Below are 16,462 nucleotides of genomic sequence, written 5' to 3' on the forward strand. Positions count from 1 at the left end.
TTTTTTTCCTGTATTAACAGACAAAAATGGGTTATCTGTATAACCCCAATTTATTGTCCCTTTATATATGTATATTTTTGGTACAATGCCATTCTCCTTAACTTAACATGGAATAAGCCAACTTGGTATGTGCAGTGATTACCAACCAATATACCAATCACAATTTTTGGCACTTTATGATTTGTGTTGTTATTTTTTTCATTCAGCAACTTGGTCTTGTGTATCTGACGAATCTGGAAATAGAAACCAGCCCATGCCATCAGCCATACTGTAAGCTATTACGAGCTGTCTTTGGTCTTGTATCTATGCCGGGGTGGTTTTTTTTTTATTATTATTATTATGATAAATAATCATGTTTTTCAACAAACGAGAGAAGCCAGTTCCTTTAAAGAAGTCATGCTAATATGCTACTCTAATTCTAATAATGGCATGGAAAATAATACTTAGTCATTCTGCAGGCGACATGCTCTCTTTAACTTGAATATTGTAGGGCATCAGCACTATGCAACAGTATAGACGAACAACCTCTAAATTGAGTAACGCATAGATCATTACCACTCTAGCTGTCGTTTGAATCGAATGATGTAGTTAGAATTTCCGTAAACGCAAATGGTGCGTAGAGCATTGATCAAGAATTGTGCTTCAATATTGAAACATGATAACCTACCTCAACTTGATTATTAAAATATTAGCTGCATAGTGTTTTTATCAGTTAATTCATGAAAATGTTCTGAAGATTTTGTGACACCACGCTAGTTTTTGGAACAGCTTTATATCGACTTGCTTTGATTTTGGAAGTGAAATATCAAGTCATCGGACTATTGGTCAGAAAAAAATAAAAGTTGATGATAAGAAGGGCATCTTTGAACGATTTTTAGAATACAAACAATTCATATGCCGGTCAACCTTTAAAAAAAAAAAACAAGGCAAAATTGTGTGATAACCTTTTTTTCCTCCCTTCAAAAGTTCTGACTCTCCAGTTAAGCAACTGTTTGTTTTCTATGAAATTTAAATTCACAGTCTTCAGATCTGCCTTTGCATCAGCTGCAGTAGCTGAAAATGTACAGTTTGCTCGATCTGCTGTAGCTGCTGGCGGAGCTGATGGTTCCGTGATCCGGACATTTTTTCCCGAAACGTGGCTCTGGAGTCTCCATCGAATTAGGTTTATCGTACTTTGTTTGTTTGCTTGCTTGATAGCTTGCTTGCTTACTTGTTTGTTAGTTACTCTACTTGTTTTCTTTTCAAGTTCTATATTCATTTTCACACAGGACATAGTGCTACAAGCGCAAATCAGAAGTTCCTTTTGTTATTATGTGCGTTTTCCGCAAGATATTTGTCAGAAACATTTTTGTAGTTAACGGGTTCTCGGCAGGTAGATTTGATGACACAGTTCTCGAAGCAATGCCACTAACAGTGTCATTGTTAAGTAGTGTAAAGTAATTCATTGTGTTCTACGGGAAAGCAAGATTCTCTAAAAAGCATGAAGGGTGTTTAAAGGGGCCCTGAAATCAAAATGCATGTTGATTTGTGTTGATTTATGATACCCTCAACATCACTTTTGCTGTAAAAAGAATATCTACAAATATTCCATATATTTTTAACGATTTTTTTCGTCTATTTTTCTTCAGATTACTTGGGAACGCCCACAAAAAAAAAATCCTTCCAAACCAATATTCTTGAGATGACCTCATCTGTCAATCATTGCTAAAGTACTAAAATGTTTAACAAAAGACCTTGGAATGCACCTTCCTCTCGACTCAGCATAACTTGCATGTTTCTATGATATTAATGTGACTAACAAAAGACATTGGGAGGGATTCCAGGGCCCCATTAACTATTCAAAACACAACTAGAGCGATCAACTTAATTTACTTATCAGAATGTCAGTGGCACGAAGGTATAATATCTTGCTGACAGAGACGATTTATGTCCTTTTCTTGAGATGTGTCAACAAGTCTGGTATTGTGTGTATCTGAACTTTAACTTTGAGAGACCGGTAGACCGTCTGCCTCCAGATCCAAAGGACCCGGGTTTGATTCCCAAGTATAACTGAGCACTTTTTTGTGTATAATTATACCGTCCCCTCTAGCAAGAGGCAAAACACTATGTCCATCCGATAGGATATAAGATGGAAGTCCCTCGTGTGAGAGAGTCACAACTTATGCTTGTAAATAAAGATGGCCGCTACATTCAATTATCGGAAAGAACAGGGAGCATGAACCCGGTGAAATATTCCCGCCTCATATCCAACTGGACCTAATGGAAGACCATCTTGTGCAGCTGGATCAATGAGCTATCCAGCCATCTCCTCAGATAGGAATGAAACAAGCAAGTAGCATATCCTTCTGAAAGGTATCTTCGGATTGACAATTCAGGATTTATTGTCATTATATCCGTCAGGCATATGCAATGTTAGTCGTATCTATCTCTAAAATTCATTTCTTGTTTGAAACTCTGTTATAGCGAGGAGAGCGGAACCGCAGACTTGAGTGTAACGGTACCCGATACTATCACTACTTGGGAGGGCAGCGGCTTCTGTGTGTCTACACGAACTGGCTTTGGCATCTCCGAACCCTTTTCCCTCAAAGCTACAAAACCTTTCTTCGCCGAATACATTCTTCCTTATTCCGTCATCAGATATGAGATAGTTGAGATGAAAATAAACGTCTTTTACTATCATGAAACCGAGACTTCGGAGTGCCTGCCTGTAAGTGCTAAAATGTTCAATTCGGTTATACAATCTATCGATTTATCAATTCTTAACCTAGCCACCACACAACTGATGCTTTTTGTCTGATGCATAAAGTGTGAAATGCATTACATTTTTTGCTCTGTATTTTATTTCAATGGCGAATCACGCAAAATACATTACGTTCCAGATGATAGTTTGGAAGCACGAATTCGAACATCCACATAAAATGACATACTGTCTCTTAGAGAGGGGGAGAATATGATATCAAAACGTAAAAAATGGTAGAATTTTATTAGCTTATAATGTATGAATTCAATAAACCGAAAATGAATGTCGGCTAAAAAAAGAAAAAAAATCAACGAAGACTTTGGCCAGTATGAAACTTGACTATTGACGATGGTCACACAACGGCAGACACTTGCAACGCCTCATCTTTTTAGACCTCTTCTATCTAAATCTCCCCCTTTAATCCACCATGGTCTTTCCATTTCACTCCTTTACGCTAGTAATCCTTTCATCCCGAGCCTCTTTCCTTTCACAAATCGTCCAACCCAATCATATTTGGCGTAAATAGTCTCCCTAGTATGATGTAGGGCCTACTTGGATCTTCAAACTACCTCTCTCCACCATCCTAAACCTTTAACCTATCCCTCTCCACCATCCTAGACCTTTAACCTACTCTTCTCCACCATCCTAGACCTTCAACCTACCCTTCTCCACCAGTCTAGACATTCAACCTACTCCTCTCCACCAGTCTAGACCTTCAAACTACCCCTCTCCACCAGCCTAGACCTTCAACCTATCCCTCTCCACCAGCCTAGACATTCAACCTACCCCTCTCCACCATCCTAGACTTCAACCTACCCCTCTCCACCATCGTAGACCTTCAACCTACCTCTCTCCACCAGCCTAGACCTTCAACCTACCCCTCTCCACCATCCTAGACCTTCAATGTAACTCTCTCCACTCGTTTAGACCTTCAACGTAACCCTCTGCACTCGCCTGGACCGTCAACATAACCCTCTCCACAGGCCTAGACCATCAATATAACCTTCCACCATTCTAGACCTTCAACATACCTCTCTCCACCTCCACCCACCTAGATCTTCAACCTACCCTTCTCCACCAGCCTAGACCTTCAACCTACCCCTCTCCACCATCCTAGACTTCAACCTACCCCTCTCCACCATCCTAGACCTTCAACCTACCTCTCTCCACCATCGTAGACCTTCAACCTACCTCTCTCCACCAGCCTAGACCTTCAACCTACCCCTCTCCACCATCCTAGACCTTCAATGTAACTCTCTCCACTCGTTTAGACCTTCAACGTAACCCTCTGCACTCGCCTGGACCGTCAACATAACCCTCTCCACAGGCCTAGACCATCAACATAACCTTCCACCATTCTAGACCTTCAACATACCTCTCTCCACCTCCACCTACCTAGATCTTCAACCTACCCTTCTCCACCAGCCTAGACCTTCAACCTACCCCTCTCCACCATCCTAGACTTCAACCTACCCCTCTCCACCATCCTAGACCTTCAACCTACCTCTCTCCACCAGCCTAGACCTTCAACCTACCCCTCTCCACCATCCTAGACCTTCAACCTACCCCTCTCCAGTCGTCCAGACCTTCAACGTAACCCTCTGCATTCGCCTAGACCTTCAACATATAACCCTCCACCTGCCTAGGCCTTGAACATACCTCTCTCCACCCGCTTAGATATTCAATCTACCATTCTCCACCAGACTAGACCTTCAACCTACCCCTCTCCACCATCCTAGACCTTCAACCTACCCCTCTCCACCAGCCTAGACCTTCAACCTACCCCTCTCCACCAGCCTAGACCTTCAAACTACCCCTTTCCACCAGAACAGGCCTTCAACCTATCCTTCTCCACCAGCCTAGACCTTCAAGCTACCCATCTCCACCAGTCTAGACCTTCAACCTACCCCTCTCCACCAGCCTAGACCTTCAACCTACCCCTCTCCACCAGCCTAGACCTTCAACCTACCCCTCTCCACCAGCCTAGACCTTCGAACTACCCCTCTCCACCAGCCCAGACCTTCAACCTACCCCTCTCCACCATCCTAGACCTTCAACCTACCCCTCTCCACCATCCTAGACCTTCAACCTACCTCTCTCTCCACTCGTCTGGACCTTTAACGTAACCCTCTGCACTCGCCTAGACCTTCAACATAACCCTCTCCACTAGCCTAGACCATCAACAAATAAACCTCCCCCAGCCTAGACCTTCAACATACCTCTCTCCACCCGCCTAGACCTTCCAACCTACCATTCTCCACCAGCCTAGACCTTCAACCTACCCCTCTCCACCAGCCTAGACCTTCAACCTACCCCTCTAAACTCGTCTAGACCTTCAACGTAACCCTCTGCACTCGCTTAGACCTTCATCATAACCCTCTCCACAAGCCTAGACCATCAACATATAACCCTCCACGTCCTGCCCAGACCTTCAACATACCTCTCTCCACCCGCCTAGACCTTTCAACCTACCATTCTCTACCAGACTAGACCTTCAAGCTACCCCTCTCCACCAGCCTAGACCTTCAAACTACCTCTCTCCACCATCCTAAACCTTTAACCTATCCCTCTCCACCATCCTAGACCTTTAACCTACTCTTCTCCACCATCCTAGACCTTCAACCTACCCTTCTCCACCAGTGTAGACATTCAACCTACCCCTCTCCACCAGTCTAGACCTTCAAACTACCCCTCTCCACCAGCCTAGACCTTCAACCTATCCCTCTCCACCAGCCTAGACATTCAACCTACCCCTCTCCACCATCCTACAACTGTAGACTTCAACCTACCCCTCTCCACCATCGTAGACCTTCAACCTACCCCTCTCCACCAGCCGAGACCTTCAACCTACCCCTCTCCACCATCCTAGGCCTTCAATGTAACTCTCTCCACTCGTTTAGACCTTCAACGTAACCCTCTGCACTCGCCTGGACCGTCAACATAACCCTCTCCACAGGCCTAGACCATCAACATAACCTTCCACCATTCTAGACCTTCAACATACCTCTCTCCACCTCCACCCACCTAGATCTTCAACCTACCCTTCTCCACCAGCCTAGACCTTCAACCTACCCCTCTCCACCATCCTAGACTTCAACCTACCCCTCTCCACCATCCTAGACCTTCAACCTACCTCTCTCCACCAGCCTAGACCTTCAACCTACCCCTCTCACCATCCTAGACCTTCAACCTACCCCTCTCCAGTCGTCCAGACCTTCAACGTAACCCTCTGCATTCGCCTAGACCTTCAACATAACCCTCTTCACAAGCCTAGGCCATCAACATATAACCCTCCACCTGCCTAGGCCTTGAACATACCTCTCTCCACCCGCTTAGATATTCAATCTACCATTCTCCACCAGACTAGACCTTCAACCTACCCCTCTCCACCATCCTAGACCTTCAACCTACCCCTCTCCACCAGTCTAGACCTTCAACCTACCCCTCTCCACCATCCTAGACCTTCAACCTACCCCTCTCCACCAGCCTAGACCTTCAACCTACCCCTCTCCACCAGCCTAGACCTTCGAACTACCCCTCTCCACCAGCCTAGACCTTCAACCTACCCCTCTCCACCATCCTAGACCTTCAACCTACCTCTCTCTCCACTCGTCTAGACCTTTAACGTAACCCTCTGCACTCGCCTAGACCTTCAACATAACCCTCTCCACAAGCCTAGACCATCAACAAATAAACCTCCCCCAGCCTAGACCTTCAACATACCTCTCTCCACCCGCCTAGACCTTCCAACCTACCATTCTCCACCAGCCTAGACCTTCAACCTACCCCTCTCCACCAGCCTAGACCTTCAACCTACCCCTCTAAACTCGTCTAGACCTTCAACGTAACCCTCTGCACTCGCTTAGACCTTCATCATAACCCTCTCCACAAGCCTAGACCATCAACATATAACCCTCCACGTCCTGCCCAGACCTTCAACATACCTCTCTCCACCCACCTAGACCTTTCAACCTACCATTCTCCACCAGACTAGACCTTCAACCTACCCCTCTCCACCAGCCTAGACCTTCAACCTACCCCTCTCCACCAGCCTAGACCTTCAAACTACCCCTTTCCACCAGCCTAGACCTTCAACCTATCCCTCTCCACCAGCCTAGACCTTCAACCTACCCTCTCCACCAGTCTAGACCTTCAACCTACCCCTCTCGACATCCTAGAACTCAAGCTAACTCTCTCCACCAGTCTAGACCTTCAACCTACCCCTGTCCACCATCCTAGACCTTCAACCTACCCCTCTCTACCATCCTACCGACAGACCTTCAACCTACCCCTCTCCACCAGCCTAGACCTTCAACCTACCCCTCTAAACTCGTCTAGACCTTCAACGTAACCCTCTGCACTCGCTTAGACCTTCATCATAACCCTCTCCACAAGCCTAGACCATCAACATATAACCCTCCACGTCCTGCCCAGACCTTCAACATACCTCTCTCCACCCGCCTAGACCTTTCAACCTACCATTCTCCACCAGACTAGACCTTCAACCTACCCCTCTCCACCAGCCTAGACCTTCAACCTACCCCTCTCCACCAGCCTAGACCTTCAAACTACCCCTTTCCACCAGCCTAGACCTTCAACCTATCCCTCTCCACCAGCCTAGACCTTCAACCTACCCTCTCCACCAGTCTAGACCTTCAACCTACCCCTCTCGACATCCTAGAACTCAAGCTAACTCTCTCCACCAGTCTAGACCTTCAACCTACCCCTGTCCACCATCCTAGACCTTCAACCTACCCCTCTCTACCATCCTACCGACAGACCTTCAACCTACCCCTCTCCACAAGCCCAGACCTTCAGCCTACCCCTTTCCACCAGCCTAGACCTTCAACCTACCCCTCTCCACCAGCCTAAACCTTCAACCTACCCCTCTCCACAAGCCTAGACTAGCTTCAACCTACTCCTCTCCACCAGCCTAGACCTTCAACCTATTAACCCTCTCCACTCGCCTAGACCTTCAACCTACCCTTTGCCACCATCCTAGACCGTCAACCTACCCCTCTCCACCAGCCTAGACCTTCAACCTACCCCTCTCTTCCATCCTACCGATAGACCTTCAACCTACCCCTCTCCACCAGCCTAGACCTTAAACCTACCCCTCTCTACCAGCCTACCGATAGACCTTCAACCTACCCCGTTCAACCAGCCTAGACCTTCAACCTACCCCTCTCCACTAGCCTAGACCTTCAACCTACCTCCAAGACCTTTGAAGTACCTCTATCCCTCAGCCCCGACCTTCACCTTACCTCTCTCCATCAGCCTAGACTTTCAACCTTATTCTTCCCCGAACATATGTTCTGTACTTCAATTCACAAGCCCTTTCATTTACCCTTTCATCCTACTGTATCTCTCCAACCCAAGTCTATATTCCGTCCCCGTGACTCATCAAATCACTTGATTGCTCATCGCACAATGTTCCCCACTATTCTTAAGATACCTATCAACTCATTTCACTCCTTCAATTTACCCCTTCTCCCATAATCTATATCTTCTGCCCTTACTTTGCCTTCCGTAGACTCCAGGGCCCCGTTTCATAAAAAGTTGATATGATAACAACTCTTGCTGGAATGTCATTTGTCATGGTAACGACATGAATGCAGCTTCCTGATTGGCTGTTGCTATAGGAAGTTGTCATTCTAGCAAGAGTTGACATCCTAACATCTTTTATGAAACGGGGCCCAGGATATATCCCCCATCCTTCTCCCTTCAATCTACTGGTATTTTACCCTTTGCCTTGGAATATTTTACCATTTAATCATCTGATGATCTTCATTTCTTACTGTGCCTATCGTATGTCCACTTGTTTTTATCATTCCATCTCCGTGTGGGTGCACAATGTTCACTACCGCACCTCATCCCCTTCAATTCTTGGAAACTAAATTAAGTTTCTTGAGTTTTAGTTTAAGAATTTGATAACTTCCACCCTCTATGTTCATTATTTATAAGGAGGACATTAACACTGATCCTCCCTTCCTACATTTCGTGGTTTTTGATTCAGCTTTCAATGTTCCGCATTCTCAACCGCTTACCAACTTCGTTTTCTCTTGCTTTCCATGACACTTTGTTCAGAATTTCACATTTTCATCATTTGTCCCTTTTCTCCATGATTTTCTATCCTTCTCCTCACCTCCCCCCCCCCCTTCTCCCTTCTTTCTACTTCATCCAGGCCTCCAGAACTCCGAACCCTCAACCTCATTCTCACTCTCTTTTGCCTTATAACTGCCCTTGTCTCCTATTCTCCACTTTCGGCTAGTACAACCTAAACTCTCAGCTCACTGCAACTCTTCGATTGTCAATATTTGACTTTCTCACACCGTCCCTATGTCGTTTACCTTCTTCACTTTCCTCTTTTTTCTATGAATCTATTCCTTCGTCAAACAACAGTTCCTTCGGGGACTACATACACATAGTGTTACCGCAAGCTTCGCTATCTTATTTACATCACCATGAAAACGTTTATACAGCGTGTCCCAGAAAAAACGAGTCCGAGTTTCATTGCAATTCTTCGCGATCATAATCATACAATATTGCTTTTTGAGATGTTCATGAATGGAAAGATATACTTCTCTTCTTTCATCTGATGCTCAACTCATTGTTCATAATTCATGAATGACTGAGTTACAGGGGCGGATCCAGGAATTCCGTAAAGAGGGGGCGCGTTTACAAAATTAAAGGGGGGCGCACGCACCCCTCCCCCCATCTTTTTCTTTTTATTTCTTTTGTTTCAACAAAAAATAAAGGGAGGGGGGGGGGCTTGCGCCGGTTGCGGTCCTCCCTGGATCCGCCCCTGGAGTTAGAACAATAGACAGTAAAATTACTATTAATGTCCATTTGCACGAGCAAATGGCGACATTGAATGAGTTTTTTCAGGCTTTTTCGGCAATCTTGTTCCAAAAATTATATCATAGCCTTAATTTTCATTCTTTTTTCCTTTCATATGACATCTCATGAGTAAAAAATGATCTACGCCTGCTCGAGAAAACTTAATTTGAAAATATACTGCCATTTTACCCAGAACGTTGGATAGTAAATAAGGAGCCAGTTAGCTTTCCCGACGCCTACCCGACTTGGCAGATAACAATGGCCTTCACGCTTCAATGAATTTACACAAAAATGAAGGGAGGGGTATTAAAAGGGATTGTTACCAACGGTTCGGAATAGTGTCGTAAATTATCACATGATCATGAGCTTGCCTAACCATGCAGCAAACCACAGAGCAAAGGGTGTTCATCAGCGGAATGTTGGGGGGGGGGGGGTGGTTGGGAGTAACCGACCGAAAAATCCTTCCGACCCCCCCCCCCCAAAAAAAGACGACTTTCTGCCCTTCACTTGTGCCTTTGAAATGTTAAAAACGCAAGTTCAGTGATGAATAAAGTGATATACCTTCTCTTTCTACTTCACCTCCCCCTTTAAAGACTCCAAAACCTTGTCAATAATGAAGGATGAACCACGCGTGAGGGAAATGTAGAGGGGAATGAAAACAGTGAGATAAGTTTGAGGTACTAAATCATCAAAATGTGTACCATTGTTGTAACGTTGATTTCTCATAGCCATTGGACTGCATGCAGCCTGAGAATACACACGATATTGGTCTTCAATTATTGGTTAGGTCTCATAGATTATTCTAAATAAATGACTACAAAGGGCTTTCCGTCTCATACAACATTCTCTGTAAATACCCCCCCCCCCCCAACTGCAGTTGTTTTGTGTGAATTCAATGGCGCAGGTGAGCCCATTGTCTAATGCTAAGACGGGAGAGCTGAATGCTTGTTTTTCGACTATCGGTAGAAATGAAGCATGTGTTCATGCAAATTTTTCTCAAGCACACTTTATTCATATTTCACGCATATAAGGTCTCATACTAAAGAAGAAACTATGGATATTTAGGCTATGAACTTTGTTTTTCGAAAACGTAACGTTAAAAGTCTGAAAAATTCACTTAAAGTCACCATTTGCGCATGCAAATTAAAATTTCATAGCACCACTGTTCGTTGTTCTAACTCAGTCATAAATGAACAATGAACATTAAGTTGTACTTCAAATGAAAGAAGAAAAGTTTATCTTTCCATTGATGTATATCTCATAAAGAAAATGTATGATTTCGATAGTAAAAAGTTGCAAGGAAACTCGGTTTTGTTTTGTTTTTCTGGGACACGCTGTACAACACATATACCTATCCTGTTAGTTGTGTGTTGTTGTTGTTGTTGTTGTTGTTGCTTTTTTGAAGACAGAGTTATTGTTGTAGTTTTGGCTGCTTTTCTTGAATTATTGTCATTATAGTCTAAATATGTGTTCTATATAGGCCCTATGTCTTTTCATTTGTTTGTATTGTAATAAGGCCAACGTACGTCAGTACGGTAGACACTTAAATAAGTCTGATCCTGGTATAATCGATTAATATCATCTGTCTGGAGATGAGAATGAATGATAATGAAACGAGACTTGACGCATTCAAGCGTCTTTATAATCATACTAACCCAGTCGCCAAACCTCTTGAGCGACATAAGCAGAAAAATCGGAAGTACAAGTGCACGATATAATCACAAGGGACTCGTAGCTACGTGGTGTCAGCATTCCAGATTTTATGTTTCCAGATCAAAGTTGCCCTGGTCCCCACGGATAAATTCAACTTAACAGAAGGAGACAGCGTCCAACGCGCATGCGTATGTGGAAATTCAGAGCCAGCGCAGGTGATCTACGATATCCAGCCCCTCACCATAGGAGAGATCGACCTTGAAAGTGAGCTTAACTTGGAACAACTTGAATGCAGAGTATCACCTTGAAATATCAAAATGTTAACAGATAATATCTTTTACTGTACGTCATTTCTGAAAACGCTACATACTCACTGAATTAATGGTTCACATAATGTTGTGGGTTATCGACATCAACTAAAGTCTGCACTTTCTGGTTAAAGTGCTTTAGTTTTCCCCTTTTCAATGGAGTTTAGGAAAGGGTCGTTTAGGGTATTATACTGAAAGCCGTTCCTTACGAGAAAAAACATTCGGTGAAGAGAGGCGGGGAATTCAATTCATTATTCCAACTTATAACAGCAAAAATGTAGATGTCACTACCAGTATAATTCAACAATTCTTTCTATAAAAGAGGACTGTGAAATAAAGAATCATTATGTAAGTGAGGGACCATAAGCTTTGAATGATGAAGTTCACTATGATTGAAATAGATCTCTTCTTACTTGATGTTATGCAGCTACTGTAGAAGTAATTGAAGGAGCGAGTAGCGTCTGTGGACAGCAACCAGTAAATGATGGCATTACATTCCGTGACGGATTGAGAAAGACGCTGCTAGTTGAGGTATGTTCTCAATATATCTTTTCAAATATCATTCATTTTATCTTTTTTTCTGCTCTTGTCCTTCACCTTGCTTCCTCGCTATTGATTCGTTTATTCACCTGTACATATCCATCCATCCATCTCTAAAATCTTGCTTGCTATCTCATACTTCCCGTAGCATTAAAACAAATTATTACGTTATTTCACTTTGTCTTTTTTTCAGTGGAATCAAGATGTCAAGCCATGTAAACATGGTAAAGAAGTTTGGAATGAACTGGAAAGTGTGTAGGATTACCTATTACGTATTTTCTCAAGACGAAAACTGGTGCTCCGGGAGGATGATTTTAATGATATTATCATTATCTTTCTAGCTTACCTGACCCACAATAGTCTTGTTTATTATTAGTGCTGCTCACCCTCCTACGCGCCAACTTTTGAGTGGCCTGTGTGTGTGTGTGTGTGTGTGTGTGTGTGTGTGTGTGCGTGCGTGTGTGTGCGTGTGTGTTTCCATTTTCTTTTCATTTTCCTTTCTATCTCATGCGTAGAAACATCTCGACATTAATGTTTTGGAGATCTAAAGTTTCTTCATTGCGTGCTCTGTATTGAATATTCATGAACGTAATGAGGTGTACTTTCATGCTCAATTTTATATTTTGCTATCGATATAATCCATCGTTATTTCAAATCATGATATAGAAATTAAGCCTTGATGATTTTATGAGTTGTAAATTACATAATATAGCGGATAGAACTGATTCATTCGAATGAATAGTTAATGTCAATTGGACAATCTCTCTTCATAAAAACTAGTTTATGGAAGGTACAATAATTAATGGTGGTATACACATTACAGGGCAGTGATCGAAAAGTTATGGGTCGCTTTCATGATCTAAGTTCCATAAATATGGGAAGGGAAAGGTAGGAGGTTGGGGGCAACAAGAAAGACATATATCTATCGCAGTAGGATCTAGCTTTATCCTTTTTTATGTGTTTATTTCCGTCTGTCCATATATCCAAAGAGAAGATTGTCTTTGATGTTGTCGTTGTGATATGAATACGTGTGATTAACTCTCATCTGCAGGCGGAAGGGGAAGAGATACAGGACACATTCAGCGCATACTTCTGTCCAAGTGGTAAGTATAGATATTGAGCATATCTTCTTTTTTTCGCTGACTGACTTTTCTTGCCTGTTCCCACAGTTTTGGCAAATTTGTTTACTTATGTATTTCATTGTATTATACTTTTTTTCATTTACATAACGTTATTGCTTTGTGGTTAACGCGTAACACTCTTCTCACCCCTTTCATTTCTCCCTTTCTTGCCTCAGACTTTTCTGTACAAGACAATGAAATTCTGAATGAATATAATCATGATTACAAGAAAAAATGTCTTGGTTAAGCACATTACGGTTTTTACATGCATTTTTTCCTTTCCCTACGACCGCTGTTAGAAATGGAGGCAAAATGTTGTGATGTTCAAGAACAGTGCTTATCTCTGATTACTCATGTGCGATTCAGATTCCTTCACCCCATTATTTTATCATCACTACGCGGGGTCCACGCCATTTTTCTTTTACTATATTTTTTATGTTGTAATTGGTGGTGGTTTTTTTTTTTTTTTTTTTGCTTGTTCTTTATTTTCCTTTGAGGCTAGTAGTATGTGTCTGACATTGGTACTTCTGTCATTTGTGTGTAAATCATGGATAGTAAGGGTATTGTTAACATTTTGTACTTTGAATGCATGACTTTAGAGAATGACAACTGCGTCTATGAGCACGATCTGCCTGTGAAAGTACCAAGGAATTATGTGGCGGACTCGGGACGTGTCATCATACACCTATCTGGTAGGTCAATTGCCAGCTTACTTATACCTTACATCCACTACATTCACTCTTAATCTTGTTGATACATAGATACATAGTCAGAAAGGTAAATTATCGGTTGGGCTATTACCACTTGGTCTAATCACCAGGTGGGCTAACACTATTCGGGCTAAACCCAATTGGGCTACAACCACTTCGTCTATTTACCATTTCGTCTAATTTCCACTTGGTCTAATATTCAGTTCGTCTAATGACCAGTTCGGCTAATACCACTTAGTCTAATTCTCAGTTAGTCTAACACCACCTGGTCTTATTTCCAATTTGGCTAATTGCCACTACGTCTAATTTCCACTCCGTCTAATTTTCACATGGTCTAATATTCACTTCGTCTACATGCCACTTGGTCTAATATTCATTTGGGCTACACCCATTTCGGCTATTACCACTTGGTCTACATATCACTTTGTCCAACTTCTATTTCGTCTAATTGTCATTTGGTCTAATTACCACTTGGGCTAATCGTCACTTGGTCTAATTTCCATTTCCATTGCCATCTTACAGCAACCTAATACAAAACTGATCATTGCAGAGTTGAGCGGGGGCTGGGTGCGGGAGGGGGATATCCCCTTCCTACACCAGGGACTTTTTCAAAAATCTGTCTACAAGACTTGTATTTCAGAGCATCCAAAATTGCATATAATTGCTCTTTATAAATTGTTTTTGACGGAACCACAGGCGTAAATATACAGTGCGTCCCAATAAAAAGGAAACCGGAATTGTCAGTTATTTTCCCAGTAAAATAGAACAATTCATGTCATATGAAATATATCATCATAAAGTTTATATCTTCCTCTTTTAATATGACACTTAAAGTGCATTCATTGACGAGCAAGGAGAGTTTAAAATTTGAATGTCAAAATCAAGTTGCGTCATCAAGATTTGAAAGGATGCTGCAACGTTTGTTAACAAAGGGAGGGCTCATTAGCAATTCTTTCACCAAATTTCTCAATGAGAATGAATACGGTTTTAAGTACAAGTTTTCACTTGCGTGCCTGACCATGTAGCTAACAACACAGCAAAGAGTTTTCCTTGTAGGAGCCATGAGGGGTAGAGCACAGATGTGCGTGGACAGGCGTGGTGGACATGTTGAGCGACCTTAATCATGTGGGACTGTTTCAAGTCGATAAAACACGCAAAAAATGCATCAAATTGCACCATTTACAACATCAAAATGGGAAAAGTTCTCACCGTGGGAGGGGGAATCCCCCTCCCACACCTCCCCCCCCCCCTCGCTTGCTTCGCTCCCTTGCATCTAACTGCTCCCCCAAGATCAAATTCTTGCTACACCGGTGATGGGCCCCACTGATTAGTAGGTCTTCACAGTAATCTCGCACAGGTAGAGCAAGAGCTAAAATACCACGATTTACTCATTCAATGATATACTAATATTTCATTTTCTTACTTATTTCTTTTTTTAAAGAAAATCCAATATTTCACCAAAAGTGTGCACCATATCGCTGAATTTCAGGTCTGGAAATGCAAAATCTTCCTCGTGTGGGAGGGGGGACACCCCCTCCCACAATCTCCCCCCGCTCGGTCGCTCTGCTCCCTCGCACAGATATTTCAAAAAGAAAAAAGGTCTTTATACTTTTAAGGTCTGATTTTTCACCGAAAGTCATCTGACAAGCAAAATAAAAAAGGAAAATCGATATTTCATTTTTTTGCTGCCATTTTCCTCCCACTTTACATTTCATGCAAAAGAGTGGGACATTCGATCCCTGTAAAGTGTGTGTGTGGGGGGGGGGGGGGGGGGGGCACCAAGCTTTTCTAAGCTAACACCATTCGGGCTAAACCCATTTGGTCCACTTCTCACTTGGTCTACTTGCCACATGGTCTAATAACCAGTTGGTCTAATGACCACTAGGGCTAATCGTCACTTTGTCTAATTCCCATGTAGTCTATTTGCCAGTTGGTCTAATGTATTTTTTTTGCCACTAGGTCCAATTGCACTTGGTCTAATATCAGTTCGTCTAATGTTCAGTTGGTCTAACGCCAGTTGGTCTATTGCCAGTCGGTCTTTTCCCACTTGGTCTAATAACCACTTGGTCTAATAACCACTTGGGCTAATTCTCACTTGGTCTAATTTACACTTAGTCTATTTTCATTTAGTCTAATAGCCACTTGGTCTAATTGCCAGTTCGTCTAATCATCATTTGGGCTAATTCCCACTTTGGCTAATGACCAGTTGAGCTACCACAGACTCTCGACTACTGATTCTAGGTGTCGATTAATATGGTAATTAAATTGGCTCAAAAACAGATTTATATTTCAAGTTCAATATTGCGTAAATGGGTGGAATGGTTAATCATCTTTTTTCTTGAAAGGGTCCGGGTGAAAGTCCACAATTTAAATGCGTGTATTAATTGGGCTTGAATTATTTACTTTTATTCATTCATTTTTTTTCCAATATTTAGTAGTAGGCCCTATAGCAACGGCGTAAATCTGTACTGAGGAGTGGGGGATGATCGGCGATAGTCACCATCACCACAATTACAAGCCCATAACCGGACCAGCGCACCGTGGGGGGGG

The 16,462-nt window shown here is 42.8% G+C and overlaps 1 protein-coding gene across 1 annotated transcript in view; it reads left to right on the forward strand.

Moving 5' to 3' along the window:
* The window catches only part of LOC139722354 (pregnancy zone protein-like), a 36,592-nt gene that overhangs the window by 2,421 nt on the left and 17,709 nt on the right, over nt 1–16,462 (forward strand). The window contains exons 4-10 of the mRNA XM_071633662.1: nt 207–270; nt 1,021–1,162; nt 2,464–2,707; nt 11,353–11,497; nt 11,969–12,072; nt 13,133–13,184; nt 13,802–13,894. Of these exons, the coding sequence (XP_071489763.1) occupies nt 207–270; nt 1,021–1,162; nt 2,464–2,707; nt 11,353–11,497; nt 11,969–12,072; nt 13,133–13,184; nt 13,802–13,894 (844 nt within the window). The remainder of the gene's footprint in view (nt 1–206; nt 271–1,020; nt 1,163–2,463; nt 2,708–11,352; nt 11,498–11,968; nt 12,073–13,132; nt 13,185–13,801; nt 13,895–16,462) is intronic.

This window comes from Diadema antillarum, unplaced genomic scaffold, assembly GCF_040938485.1.
Source record: "Diadema antillarum isolate AM-2024a unplaced genomic scaffold, OU_Dant_1.0 scf00000163, whole genome shotgun sequence".
Lineage (NCBI taxonomy): Eukaryota > Metazoa > Echinodermata > Echinoidea > Diadematoida > Diadematidae > Diadema > Diadema antillarum.